This window comes from Nicotiana tomentosiformis, chromosome 6, assembly GCF_000390325.3.
Source record: "Nicotiana tomentosiformis chromosome 6, ASM39032v3, whole genome shotgun sequence".
Taxonomy (NCBI): Eukaryota; Viridiplantae; Streptophyta; class Magnoliopsida; order Solanales; family Solanaceae; genus Nicotiana; species Nicotiana tomentosiformis.
In genome coordinates, this window is record NC_090817.1 from 111,119,264 (window position 1) to 111,134,282 (window position 15,019).

The following is a 15,019-nucleotide window of genomic DNA, read 5'->3' on the forward strand; positions in this document are numbered from 1 at the left end:
AGCTTTTATATTAGACAAACGTGGTTTTCGCATTATTATAAGCAATGGTATTTGCTCTATTTATTATGGTGATAATTTATATGTGAATGGCTATCTCCAATATAATGTTTATGTCTTACCTAATGTGAATGCTAATTCGATTATGCATGTTTCAAGTCTTAGGAGGAAAAAAGACAATCAAGTAAATCATACATACCTTTGACATTGTAGGCTTAGTCATATTGGAGAGAAAAAAAATTAACAAGTTGTACAAGAAATGATACCTTGACAAGTATGATTTTGAATCATATCCAACTTGTGAATCTTGTCTCAAAGGAAAAATGACCAAATCTCCATTTATTAGATGTGGAGAAAGAGCTACTGAATTATTGGGACTAATTCATACATATGTTTGTGGGCCCATGGAAATTCAAGCTAGAGGTGGATATTCTTACTTCATCACCTCCACTGATGATATGTCAAGATATGGATTTGTGTATATTATGAAACACAAATCTGAATCTTTTGAAATGTTCAAAAGGTTCCGTAGTGAAGTTGAGAAACATACGGGTAAAAGTATCAAGGTACTAAGGTCTGATAGATGTGGAGAATATCTTAGTGAAGATTCTACGATAACATAATGGTATGTCTGAAAGGAGAAATCAAACCTCATTAGATATGGTGAAATCTATGACGGGGTTCATTAATCTTCCAATATATTTATGGGGATATGCTTTGGAAGCAGCAACATACTTACTTAATAAAGTTCCAACTAAGTTAGTCTCTATAACACCATATGAGATATGGAAAGGATGCAAGCCTAACCTTAAGCATATTAAAGTTTGGGGTTGTCCAACTTAGGTTAAGAGACTTCAATCTGATAAACTTGACTCAAGGTATGATAAGTGTAGGTTCATTGGGTATCCCAAAGAAATAATGGGATATTATTTCTATCACCCTTCCGACCATAAAGTGTTTGTGGCTAAAAGAGCAACCTTTTTGGAGAGAGAATTTCTTTTAGAAGGAAATTGTAGTAGAAAAATAGAACTTGATGAAGTTAAAGAAACCAATGAATCAACACAATATCAAGATCATGAGACACAAGTTGAAGAACCTTTATTGGATATTTTGAAGTTGATAAGTAAGTTGACATCTTCAACGGTTGAAGTTCAAGAACTAAATGTAGTTCAAGAACAGGTTAATGAACCAGTTCCATACCAAATTGAACAACAACCAAATCCAACATAAGGTGAGCAAGTTGTACAAAAACCTCTTAGAAGGTCTACACGAGAACGTCATGTACCAACTAGATTAAATCTAATGGTACAAGATGATGTATCAAATGAGGTTGATCATAATGATAATGACCCTAAGACCTATGAAGAGGCTATACAAAGTTCTGACCATGAGAGATGGCAAAAGGTTATAGAATCCGAAATGAAATCCATGAAGAAAAATAACGTATGGACTTTAGTTAAACCTTCAAAGGATATAAAACCTATAGGTTGTAAATGAGTTTTTAAGAAAAAAATTGGAGCAGACGGAACGGTGGAGACCTACAAAGCACGTCTTGTTGCCAAGGGATATCGTTAGAAAGAAGGAGTCGACTATGATGAGACTTTCTCTCCCGTGGTAATGCTCAAATCAATTCGGCTTTTGCTTGCTATGGCAGCATACTAGGATTATGAAATATGATAAATGGATGTGAAAATATATTTAGTTAATGGTGAGCTAGAAGAGGATGTGTACATGACACAACCTGAAGGTTTCACATCTTCGCTTGATCATAATAAAATTTGCAAGCTATATAGATCCATCTATGGACTAAAGCAAGCTTCTCGAAGTTGGAATATTCACTTTAATAAGATAATTGAAAAGTTCAATTTTGTTAGATGCGAAGAAGAGCCTTGTGTGTACAAAAAGGTTAGTGGGAGCACAATTATATTCTTAATACTTTATGTTGATGATATATTGCTCATCGAAAATGTTGTACCAGCATTGCAAAGTACCAATATTTGGCTATCTGAACAGTTCTCCATGAAAGACTTGGGAGAATCAGCTTATATATTGGGAATAAAGATCTATAGAGATAGATATAAGAAGCTGCTTGGGCTTTCCCAGCATTTATACATTGATAACATCTTAAAGGGGTATAATATGAATAATTCCAAAAGAGGCTATCTATCGATAGGCACTGGAATTACTCTCAGTAGGGAGGATTGTCCTAAAACACCTATAGAGAGAGAACGCATGAGTAGGATCCCTTACGCTAGTGTAGTGGGATCTATCATGTATACATGACATGTACACGTCCTGATATGGCTTATGCACTAAGAGTGACTAGCCGATATCAGAAAAATCCAGGTGAGGAACATTGGATGGTGGTAAAGACTATTCTTTAGTACTTAAGTACTTAAGTAGGACTAAAGACCAATTCCTCATTCATGGAAATTCTGAGTTGAAACCTGAATGTTATACTGATGCAAGCTTCTCTTCGGATATAGATGATAGCAAATCTATTTATGGTTATGTATTCACCTTAAATGGTGGTGCAGTGAGTTGGAAAAATTCCAAACAAGCTACAGTAGCTGATTCAGTGACTGAAGCATAATATATAGCAGCTAGTAAAGCTGCTAAGGAAGTTGTATGGATGAAAAAGTTCTTAATTGAACTTGGTATGGTTCGTTCAATAGAATGTGCAGTTCCATTATTGTGTGACAATACTGGAGCCATTGCTCAAGCAAAAGAACTAAGATCACACCAAAAATCCAAACACGTTCTGCGAAGGTATCACTTGATAAGAGAGATCATTGAACGTGGAGACGTCGAGATTCAAGAGGTTGATGGAAAGGAAAATGTTGCAGACCCTTTCACTAAAGCTCTTGGAGCAAAGGAGTTTGACAAGCACAAGTGAAAAATGGGAATGAAGCACAAGATCGATTGGCTCTAGTGCAAGTGGTAGATTGTTAAGGATATATTAGATATGCCCTAGATCCAATCTCATATTTGATGATTTGAACATATTTTTGTGAATGTTATTTGATATAAAAATATATGGCATTTGATATTCGCTTATCATAGTTATTATTAATTGCTTGATTAACTTAATAAGGCCCTTAATTAAATTTTGAGACTTGTCATTATGATGGAGATCATGATAATGAGAGTAAAGTCTCTTATAATTTAATCTAAATTTTGTTCTTGATCGTAGGATTATTAATTTGGACATTGGTAATCCGGTTAGATCAGTATTTATATGATCGTCTTAATAGAATAAAGATTAGTTGATCTCATTAACTAAATCACATAAATAGATGATGAATATAGAGATATGATCATTGAACCGATTCATTGGATAATTCCTAATTGTTAGAATTACCATAAGATGTCAATAGGATATTTTCTAGAAAAATGTGATGTAAGAGTTTCATTTGATCTGATATCATCATAGTGATTGATAAGTTATTTATTATTTTTTGATACTAGATACCTTTGGCCCTAGGGCGATAGTTGAAAGAATATTGGGTACAGTTAAATACTTGTAGAATTAGTGATTGATCAAGATGGAATATGTCAACTCTTGATAATGAGTTTAAGCTCCATGTTGTCATAAATTATAACCGACCAAACTAAGACCCTGGCTAAGGCGATTGAATGAAAGAAGAAAAGAGTCTCTTAGGTCAGTCAATTGTCGATTATATTTGACATGAACATATAGTTGGTCGCCTATTAGGATTTGACAGTTGAACCATATCCTAGGGTGACCCATAGTTATAAGGACAGAAGGAATTAATACATTATTCTTCTACGGGTTATTGAGAGTAAATTGTATACTTCATGCTATCCGGTCATTAAGGAGTATTGCTAGACGCCACCCTTGATTCGTATATTAATGTGATCAATTTACTACCAGCTTAGTAATGAATCTATGGGGTCGCACACTAACGAGTGTTCTGATCTTTGCTAAAGATCTAATTACTTTATTATTTGATAATTAAATTAAAGAATTTAATTAGTCAAATAAATTTAGTTATTAACTCAAATAAAATATTATTATATTCTTTGCTAGCATGGAGGATATAATTAATATTCTGGACAAGTTGAAGTTTTCTATTTGAAATAGAAATTTAAATTATATCTCTTGGTTAAAATATTGATGTGGTGTGTGTGTGTGTGTATATATATATATATATATATATATATATATATATATATATATATATATATTATTAAAGACTTGATTGTGAAGTTCAATTAGGAATTGAATTCCTAAAGAGTTCGGCAAGTTCAATTTATTGGGATGGAATTTGAATTTTTTAATAGGAAAATAGTTCTAAAACTAAAATCCAAGTTTGAATTGGAATAGGAATGTGAAAGTTCATAAATGAGAATTCCAATTGGAATTGGATTCCATATAGAGTGGGCTATGAAATTTCCAACTATATATATATATATATATATATATATATATATATATATATATATATATATATATATATATATATATATGAGTCCTAATTTAGAATAAGATATATAGATCTTATACATATTGTAAAGTCACGCATAAACCAAGAGAATTATTCTTGGAAAGAAAATTACTTCAAGAAAGTAATAGTGCAATACAAAGTCAAGATAGAAAATACTAATATAAAAAAATTATTTCTTATTTTTTTATCTTTGAGTTAAGATTTTTTAGAGACATTTTAACATAATATTTTCATTCAATTTGTTCGCGGGGTTTCATTAATCAAAGAGTTGATAACAAAGATCAGTCTCGGTGTAGATACACATATAGTTTTCGCACTATCGAAGAAATTTTAAAACGAGACTCTATTCACGAAGTACTTCTTAAATCCGATCTTTGACATATAAATAAATTTTAAACACCAAAAATTCTGCCGAGAATTATTATTGTCTTCCGCTGCATACCTCTATCAATCCCACATTCCCAACATTGCCCCAAGCTTCATGTGAGATACTCTTAACATGAATGCCAAAGCTGGATGAGCAACATTAGCCTTTTGCCTATATAGTGTGAGCAGTCTTTTCTTGATTAGGCGGTAATTTTTGTAAATATGATGGTGTTCACGATCTGATATCAAGTACAAAAGTGATTTTCCAAAGATATATTCTTTGAGAAATGATTTTGGCCACAAAAGTATTTTCATGTTGCAATTGCTCTCCTTTTTCATTTCCCTTCCAAATAATTTAGAAACTTTATTAGAACAAAAATTTGAATACTTGAAATTGAATTGAAGTCTTTATATTCAGTTGCTCAATAGAGTAAAGTTGGACGCGAGTTGATGGTAGGACCTCCGTTAGAAGTAATTGGAGTTAAGTGTAATGAAGTAAAACAAGTGGTGTTAGAATGTACTTTTCATTTTTTAATATTGTAATATTGGGAACCGAGGCGAACAAGATGGTAATCTCACACGATTTAGGGTTTCTACTCTTCGTTTCTAGCCTTATAAAGCGAGCGCAGTAGCTACATTCACAACTCAATCTCATTTCTCTTTATCTCCTCCCCTCCCCCCGCGCACCCACACGTAGAGTTTTATATATCGTTTTCTCAATAAGTTTTCGTATATTTAGTTGAAGAGCTGTGATGAGATCTGGAGATAGTCATGCACCACTCTTACAAAATTTATTTTTTGAGTGATGATAAATTTCTCATACCCATTTTGCTTCTGAGCTCTTATATATGCTTTTCGATTTTACTACTATTAAACACCCAGTGGAGGATTTTTCATAGGAAATGTTTAAGATTTACCAATAAATAATTTTTCCTTCAAAGGAGGAGCCGCGTGATGCGATCGAAAGATCGAACCATGATGCGGACCGTACCACAGCCTAAAGCTTCTGGGGATGAACTTTGGTTTCTGATGGCTCCTTGTATACTTATTACTATTATTTTTTATTATTCATTTGCCTCTGGTTTCTGATTTATTTTCCTGTGTTATATCCTCTACTCCCTTGAGAGAGACGACGATGAGAAGGAAATATGGAGTAATTGGAAAAGGAGGAGGGAGTTTGAGGAGCTGTTGGGGTGGGAGGCGTGGGAAGATATCATCTTTACTTTTCCTGCGAAGGAAATATAAGAATTAGGCATCTTCCCGACTCCCCCAATACCACTGGCTTTCAATTCATTTCTCCCTTTCCTGATGCTCCTTCTGTTGCAAGATCAGTTGCATAATGGTTTTTTTGGTACTACTACATGGATAGACCAGTGATGATTATGTCGAAGTTAGTGGTCGTTTGGTTTAATGGATAAAACAAAAATAATCATTTAAGTATTATCCCTTTTTTGGTTAGTTATCTCAGTATAATTTATACAATGAGTAATAATCTTGGAATAAAGTAGTAAAAGTGGTAATCTTATAATTAATACAACATATTTCCTATGTGAACTTGTTTGATTCAGTATGGACAAAAAAAATTAAACTTTTGAAATTTGAACTTTTAAACAAGTTAGAATATTTGTATGACATATATCAGACGGCTATACATGTTTTTTATTATGGGTAAAATTAGATATTTAAGTTAAATTATTTTCAAAATTATGGGTAGAATTTGAAGTTAAATTATTTTAAATTTTAAACGAGGTTATTTTTTAAAGAATTAACCCAAATAGACTCATGTCTTTTTACTTAAATTAAAAATATCCGTTGGAGATATAATGCATGTATAATTTTTGTATATATCATGTATATTTATGTATAATAAATGTATAATTTATATATATAATTAGAAAAATTAAATAATATATATGATCGTCTATTTGGGTAAAGATTTCTTTTTCTTTTTGAAAGAATCCAGTGCAGATCTTACTCTTATCTGAAGGCGTAGAGAGATTATAGATTTCCATAAATTAAAACAGAGGAAGTATCAAATTCTAGCACTGTATGATATAACAGTTCATTTACCAAGGTTCACTGGATTGATTAGCAGAAAATAGAGTTTTATCAAATTGCCACATAAAGAAGGCTGTATTTGGGTTCCGATTAGATCGAAGGTTTGAACTAAAATTCAATAATTGTTCTACAGATCTATATAAGATATCTGGAGAGGTTGTTTTGGTGGACTTCAAATCTAACTTCGTACGTCCGCATAAGTAACTTTAAATAAAGAATTGCGTTTGGAAATTTAAAATTTCAAATCATTATAATCTTCTTGTCAGCTTTCACCTCAAGACCAATTCAGAACCTAATCATGTACTGATCTTGTATAAAGATTATTGCCTCGTGAATTAATCAGCAGGCATTTGGACTATGTATAGTTGATGAAACAGTAATTGTAGACAACTCTTTTCAAATGTCATATTGGTTTCCGGGCATCCAAAATTTTAAGGTGGTGAGCTTTACAAGAGCTAAAAAGTGCTCATCAGAGAAAATGAGGTTAAGAATTACACATCCTCGATATGAATATCTCTAAGGCAATTGTCAAACCAAACTCAATTGCAATTGTAAAAACTGTCAAAGATCTCTAAGAAAGAATTTTGTTATGTTAAAGTATATGAGTCATTTTAAGAGTTTTACCAGCAGAATGATTCAGGTCGCAACGATCCTCTGGTAGAAATATTAGTATTGTCTTCTAATACTGAATAACAAGCCCACAAGAACATTGGCAACAGAAATCAATGACAAGAACCAACATATCGGTAGAGGAGGTATCTTATATACATGCTTCTTAACCTGAGTAAAGTGACACCAGGTAGCATCTGCACTTTTAAATAATCGACAGTATTTATAACATCTTTTAAACCAGACTGAACTTGCCGTTTTATTTCTCTACATTAGTTGCTTGCTATTCCAATATAACAAATACAAGGAGAGTACATAGGAAGAATTAATAGAAGAAGCTACCTATATTTTATGACATAGGCTTTTAATTGCTATCTTCTAATTTTTCAGAACTGTGAAGTTCTATTAGGCCCAAGGTAGGGAACCTGAATATGGACCTGTTCCACAATATCTGAACAAACCCTCAATTTCAGGACACCCATTAGGATAAGGGATTGAACGATGAAAAGGATCACGACCAAGTTTCTTGCGACGAAGAGAACCTTTACAGCCGTAAGGATCTTCTTGAAACTGTGTTCTCACCAGTGCTTCTCCTTTCAAAGCTGCTTCCCTTGAAGTTTGGGAAGATGATGTCCCTGAATAAAAGAATCTTGTTTCTGGAAATCCAATTGCAAACCGATGCAGATGCTTAAATCTCTTCTCCTTGAAATCATAGCCTACAACCTGCACAGTAGTTGAACAAGATTATTAAGACCTTGTTACTCCTTTCCTTGCACAGGAACTCACTTAGCATCTCGCTTAACAATACAATCGAGAGACGGACATGCAAAAAATTAAAGAATTGCTGATCAAGTGATCATGGCCATCATATGTGAGCTTGCTACTTCTTTCATCGCATAAGAACTCACTAAGCATTGGCACTACAAATACGAATAGAGAGACGCAAACATGCATAAAATAAGAAATTGCTGATCATAGCCATCAAATGTTAAGTACTTAATTTGGAGACCATAGACAAATGAAGATGCATGTACAAACAACTAATATGCCTTAGTCTCGAACAAGTTGGGATAGGCTATATGAATATGCCTCTGTGATCTATGCTCACATTGCCAGTTGCAAGCCAAGATAAAGAAGACTTGTGATAGGCTGGCAACCAATGTAAAACTAGCCAATTTGTGATGAATCCACACCATACAAAATGAAGAGTCATGTAGCCACACAAATTTTAAAATACACCAAAATATAAATAATACATGGAATAAAGATGATATGGGAAAAATAAATTTTCTCAATGCTTGTGCAACAGATATCGTTCAAAGCTGCTAAAATGAATACTTGAGTTGTTAGATCGGAACCAAGTGAAAATTTAATTGAGAAGAGATTAAAAAATTACCAGATATAGAGAATACAATAACAAAAAGCAATAAGCAAGACTACTAAGTCATTGAGCATACACCAATACATCTTCCACTACATGATTAATATAAGAGTCTGAAAAGTCTTTCATAGATACAAAGGGCATTATTTTAGATTCTTGAGACAGAGCTCTTGCTATATAATACCTGGACCTAGTACTGCAGAAGGAAGCCTGTTGAGATTATTATATCACCCTCATTTGGATGTTTCCTTATGTGCTGGTAACGGGAAAGCCCAAAGGTTACTCCTGTACACACCCCCCCCCTCCCCCCGGCATGGTAATAATTTGTTCTTTCTATGACCACATCAATGTTTGAATGTTCAACTTCTCATTATAGGCTAAGGAAAAGGTCATGTCTCTTTTGTTACGTCCAAACTCCTGAGTTCCATTGCACAGGAGTATGTTTTTGGCAGTAGTATACAAAATACAAACAGCTCCATAGGTTCTACCACTAGACATAATTTTATTTGGGGTATCACGCTGAAAAGAAAAGAATACAAAGTTGTAACAAGTAACAACAATACTAGGATCCTTTGAATTTATGTTTGTAAGTTTATTTAGCAGAAAAGTTGGCAACAGCTTATGGAGGTACACTGCCTTGATTGCTACGTGCTGAACGTTATTGGGCAAAAAACAAGGGAGTGATCACTGCCTTCAGCACATATGTGGAATACTCTGATGCAAAGGCATCATATGCAAATCTCTTCATGTTTGTTTTAAATGTGCAGATCAAAAGCTAGGCATCTTCTTACTTAAATCTATCGCCTTTAGTTCATTTTTGATGCATATTATCGGTATTTGTGATTGCAGACATCGCCACTGTTAAAAAGTTCAATAATGAAAATCTTGGGATTCCTCTATATATTTTATACATGAAATTTGGAGTTTTAGCTATAGAAGGTAATAAATGGCTTACAGTTATATTATGTGGATATGTGCCAGTAAGCTCCCTGAACCGACAAACACTAAAGAGAAGATTCTCAAAACTGTCCCTTGCATGCTCTTCAGTGAGTGCCCTCCCTCTTACACTTTCTTGCTTGCCTGCATACAAAGTGGACAAACAGCAATAACGTTATTATGGTCATGTATCGGGAAAGAAATTATGGTCATGTATGTATGATACTAGATTTTATCATTACAAATGAATTAGAGGCCAAATAAAAGAGACGAAGTGAGAGACGTTAATAACTTCGTTGAAGGAATGGATTATAGTTTACGAATTTGTGAATCATTTGGTCAATGCTTCTCAGTTCCAAAAATTGCCGATCATGTGAAGAGGCACAATTATTTTTGAAATGGGAAAATCCAGTGAAAATCTTTCAATAAAATGATTGAGCAATTGGACTTAGATCTTACAACTGTGTAACTGGAGAATGAACCTATTTGCAAGCTGAACGCGCTATCCTGGTGATATATGGAAAAATGAAAAGCCAGTTCTAATGAACAAGATATAAAGAAATCAGGCATATTAAGGGCCACCAACTAGGAGAGGTATGTACCAGATGGTAGTTCATATGACAAATTGAAATTAATCTTAGATATGACACTCAATGTTTTTGTTCTCTTGTTGAATGGGAAAAGATGGCAGCGGTCTGACGAATAAAAAATTAAGCATTTCAAACATCCAGATTATCTCATAACATAGAGCTCCCTTCATCTAACAAAAGACAATCGCTTTCCATCATGGATACCACCTTTCACCACAAATGGGATTACATGAATCACAAGTCCAGTGAAAAGAAACACTTCTACCGAGTAATGATGCTCCGAAGACCAACAGAATAATGGGAACATAAAATTTATGAATATAGCCCAATTTAGTATCTAGCTTTGACCTCCACCTCCAATTAACTAAACAGAAACGCAGCCATAGATCACCATATCTGATGGTGTTACATCACTAAATTCTTGCCTTGTCACCAATCTTAGTTTTAGGAATGAACTACGGTTATGAACTTGTGAATCTTTTGGTCAATGCTTCTAAGGTCGGAAAATTATTTGCATAAGGGTGCTAATCATTTGAAGTGGCACATTTACTATTAAAAATGGGAAGAACCATTGGAATTTCAGAAAAATGAGTAATCGCGACTTAGGTCTTAAAACTATATATCGGGAGGATGAACCTTCCGCAAGCTAGATGCGCTATCATGGTGATATCTGAAAAAAGTGGATAACATATAACCAAATCTCAAACATATTAAGAGCCACACGAAATGTGTGAGAGGTACGTGTCAGATGGTAGTTCATATTACAAATTGAAATTAACCTGAGATATGAAAAATTGAAACTAACCTTAGATATTCCACATGCTTCAGATATCTCAGCGTATTTCAACAATGAAGTATAATAAAAGGGTTTGGAAGACTAAAAATATTATAACACAGTCGAACTTTTGCAAAGGAACAGAGGACCATAGCTCTTCAGTTGGTTTATCTGCTCTAGTCAATTTAGCTTTCTATACACAGAAACAGAGGCGACTCAACAGAATTGGTGGCCTAAAGCCAAACCTTAAGAAAAGGCCTTTAATTTTTATAAATAAAATTTTACATGTTTTTCTTCTTGTTGTTAAGGTGGTGTATAGACCATCTTGTACGTATTTTGACTATGCACTGGATATCTGATAACTCTACACATCAAAGCTTCGATATTATTAACATCCATGGTCAAGATAATCTTTTATAAGTTTTTATCATGTAATGATATCATTTTGTTAAGTATTATATGTTAAAATATAATTAGGTATTTGGAATAGTTCAAGTCTATTTTGAATTGAAACAGCTGTTGATTCACTCTTTGTAAGAAATATCAACTTTAAAAAATACTACAAGAGACTTTTATTTTATCTTTTTAATTGTCAATAACGTCATCAAATTGTTCTTTTTTATATAATACATTTTTATTAGAAAATTCAGTATTTATCAAAATAACTTCCATCACATTCCAAGAAAACATAAATTTAGTTTCTTTTTCATAATAATAATAAAAATAATTTTACGATATATGTAATACTAAATATAAATAATAGTCATAAAATTCAATTTGGGGGGGCCTAAAGCAATTGCTTTAGTGGCCTCCCCCTAGAGCTGGCACTGCACAGAAACGATAATCTTATACATTTTCAGTTCGATATGAAGTATGTGGGCTACTAATCAGAAGCCAGGGAAACACAAGAACTCACCAAACCACCCTTTAGATTCAGCAACAGTCCAGTAACTTTGAGCTTCACTACGCGGCCCAGCATCTTTCCTCGTCTCTCCACCACTGAAGAGGAGCAATGCATCATCGTCATCTGCTGTAATTTCAACCCCCTTCTGTATATGTTGCACAAAGGTTGCAGCTTGACCAGGGTGCTTTTGATAAGACTCTAACAACCAAGAATCCTCCTTGTCAACTTTCTCACAACTACTACTTGTATAAACTGAATGTCCAGCAACCATAACAAGATTCCTAAACTTCGAAAATGGATATGCAGCATCTACACCCTTATCAAATCTTGCATAATTACCCCTCAACCGAAATCGGCTTTCAGAAACAGACAATACAATGAGAATAATGACCCCAATTGACAAGGATATCATAAACAACATAGCTGGGTGAAGCTTGTAATAACTATGAATTCGTTTTCCCAATGATTTAAGCATCTTGATGGGGTAAAAATTTGAACTTTTTACCTTTCTTGATCTTTTAAGGGTCCCAGATTCCAAGTCAAAATCGCCCCTTGGATATGCCTTGTAAGATTTGGGACTACTAGACCCAAATGAATAGTTTAACTTCATAGATTGAATCCAGCTTATGGGATGATAAAGGGAGATAATTTAAGCATACCGAAGAAACAAATTTGAGTCAATAAATCAGTGGAGCCATGAAATTATAGTTCCAGCACATTGAAAGTAAATTGGGATTGTCTAGCAGCATCCAATTGAATTGAATGATAATTATCAACAGGAAAACACCTTCAAATCAGGGCAAAATGAGGGAAAGAACTCACTCCGTAGAGGAATTTAAGAGAATAGCATCTGAGAGATCAAAACGAACTGTCGATCAGATCGGAAAAGTCAGCTTCACTAGATGAATGATTATGAGCTTTGTTCGTTTAGTAATTTCCTCTATGGGTAAGTTAAGGTTGCTGGGTTTCAGATAGAAACTCTATCACAGAATCATATCATACTAAAAAGATGAAGTAAAAAGGATGCTGAGAGTGATCAAGTTTAGACGAGGAAAAGCCAAAACAATAATCTTTTGCTTTACGCTCAAAATCATATACAATATATTTTTTCATATGGAGCACTAATACTACATTTACTTTAATAAAGTGATACACTTTTAGTCATAACGCTGATAAAAAGTACAAAAACATACATTATGTTTAGCTTTAAACTCAAAGTCATACATATTCTTCCATATGGAGCACTAATAGTCCATTTACTTTAACAAAGTGATACACTTTTAGTCATAACATTAAACACATTTTAATTTTTAATAGAAATCTAAGATCCGACAAAATATTTGTTCCCTTTATTTTCTTGTTTACCTAAAGAAATAAAGATGATAGATTTATCTAGATAGCAAATAGTAAATATACATAGAATTTATTTACTATTTATCTATTTACTATACGTAAAATATATATTTTACTAAGAAATATTAAACACCGATAATTTTTATTTGCAATGATTTTTATCTAAATAACCTCAAATGTTATCTAGATTTTTTATTATATACATAATATTTACTATACGTTGACATAAAATAAATATATATTTATTAGATTTTTTTTATTTTAAGGGAGTCAACGTAGTAAATATACATAAAATAAAAATAATTTTTATGTATATAATAAAAATATCTAGATAATATTTGAAGTTATTTAGATAAAAATTATCGCAAATAAAAATTAATGGTGTTTAACATTTCTTAGTAAAATGTATATTTTACGTATAGTAAATAAATAAATAGTATATAAATTCTATGTATATTTACTATTTGCTATCTAGATAAATCTGTTATCTTTATTTCTTTCGGTAAACAAGAAAATAAAGGGAACAAATATTTTGTCAGATCTTAGATTTCTGTTAAAAATTAAAATGTGTTTAGTGTTATGACTAAAAGTGCACCGCTTTGTTAAAGTAAATGGACTATTAGTGCTGCATGTGAAAAAATATGTATGACTTTGAGTTTAAAACCAAAGATAATGTATGTTTTTGGGCTTTTTCTTAGTGTTATGATTAAAAGTGTACCACTTTATTAAAGTAAATGTACTATTAGTGCTCCATGTGGAAGAATATATATGACTTTGAGTCTAAATCCAAAGATCATGTATGGTTTTGAGATTTTCCTCAGTTTAGATCTCTGTAAATATTTTATAAGCAACTATAGTTGCCTTAATTTCACTTTAATCCTTTCAAAGTTTTGAGTAATATTTACACTAAAATATCCAATAAGTTGCGGATTCTTTTTTTTGACCTCCTAATATTAGAAATAATGAATCATTAACAAATATGGCATATAATGAGTGATGTCATTAAATTAATTTCGGTGTTGAATGAGTTATAAACTTATTATGTTTCCTATTCTTAAGTTGTATTGGGACTTATTTTTATTATGTTGGAATTTGACACATGTTAAAGTGTTTTTGTTGTGGGATTTTGAAATTGTATTATATTTATGATTCCAACTTACTTGTTTTAGTAGTATTGACTTGTTATTTCACATTGCATGTTGTTCGTTTTTTTTAGTTAGAATTGATATATTAGTTTTGTCAAACATTTGCATAATGTTATGGCATTATATTTATAAATATTAATTTATTTTATCAAACATGCATTCCATGATGTTCTTACAAAACGTATGTTTTTAGTTTTATAATTAATTAAACTAAATATTATTAATTTGAAAATTATATATCAATTATTTTTACAATATTAGTTATAAATATATGATTACTAATTAGTGTATATTCAAGAAAAAATATGCATCTTAAATACAAAATCTAATATCATTTGTACTTATAAAAAATTATTTATAGGCATATATTTATTACATTAACTTTTAAGTTTTGAGAATTACTTCATTTAAAATTTAATCTAACCGTGTAATTACA

At 32.3% G+C, this 15,019-nt stretch overlaps 2 protein-coding genes and 1 non-coding gene across 3 annotated transcripts; 2 read left to right on the forward strand and 1 right to left on the reverse strand.

Annotated features, from left to right (window-relative positions):
- The first annotated feature begins 320 nt into the window (after nt 1-320).
- LOC138894582 (uncharacterized) lies at nt 321-1,227 on the forward strand. The gene is made up of 2 exons (XM_070179286.1): nt 321-571; nt 891-1,227. The coding sequence occupies exons 1-2, from the start codon at nt 321-323 to the stop codon at nt 1,225-1,227; spliced, it is 588 nt and encodes a 195-aa protein (XP_070035387.1).
- Nucleotides 1,228-5,576: 4,349 nt separating this feature from the next.
- LOC117278888 (small nucleolar RNA Z221/R21b) lies at nt 5,577-5,674 on the forward strand. Its single transcript, XR_004509247.1, has one exon. It is a non-coding gene; the product is annotated as a small nucleolar RNA Z221/R21b (small nucleolar RNA).
- Nucleotides 5,675-7,612: 1,938 nt separating this feature from the next.
- Nucleotides 7,613-13,149, reverse strand: LOC104104735 (uncharacterized protein C57A10.07). Its single transcript, XM_070177682.1, has 3 exons — nt 12,098-13,149; nt 9,836-9,960; nt 7,613-8,222 (listed from the first exon to the last, which is right to left on the reverse strand). The coding sequence occupies exons 1-3, from the start codon at nt 12,693-12,695 to the stop codon at nt 7,905-7,907; spliced, it is 1,041 nt and encodes a 346-aa protein (XP_070033783.1). The 5' UTR covers nt 12,696-13,149; the 3' UTR covers nt 7,613-7,904.
- Between the last annotated feature and the right edge of the window lie 1,870 nt (nt 13,150-15,019).

Bases quoted from the DNA above. Each gene is read 5' to 3' on its own strand.
- LOC138894582 (XM_070179286.1), top strand. From the start codon at position 321: ATGACCAAATCTCCATTTATTAGATGTGGAGAAAGAGCTACTGAATTA. The intron at 572-890 runs GTCTGATAGATG...TGATAAGTGTAG, and splicing joins AAAAGTATCAAGGTACTAAG to GTTCATTGGGTATCCCAAAG.
- LOC104104735 (XM_070177682.1), bottom strand. From the start codon at position 12,695: ATGAAGTTAAACTATTCATTTGGGTCTAGTAGTCCCAAATCTTACAAG. The intron at 9,961-12,097 runs GTGAGTTCTTGT...CTTTGTATGCAG, and splicing joins TGAATCTAAAGGGTGGTTTG to GCAAGCAAGAAAGTGTAAGA. The intron at 8,223-9,835 runs GTAAGCCATTTA...ACTACTGTGCAG, and splicing joins CATATCCACATAATATAACT to GTTGTAGGCTATGATTTCAA.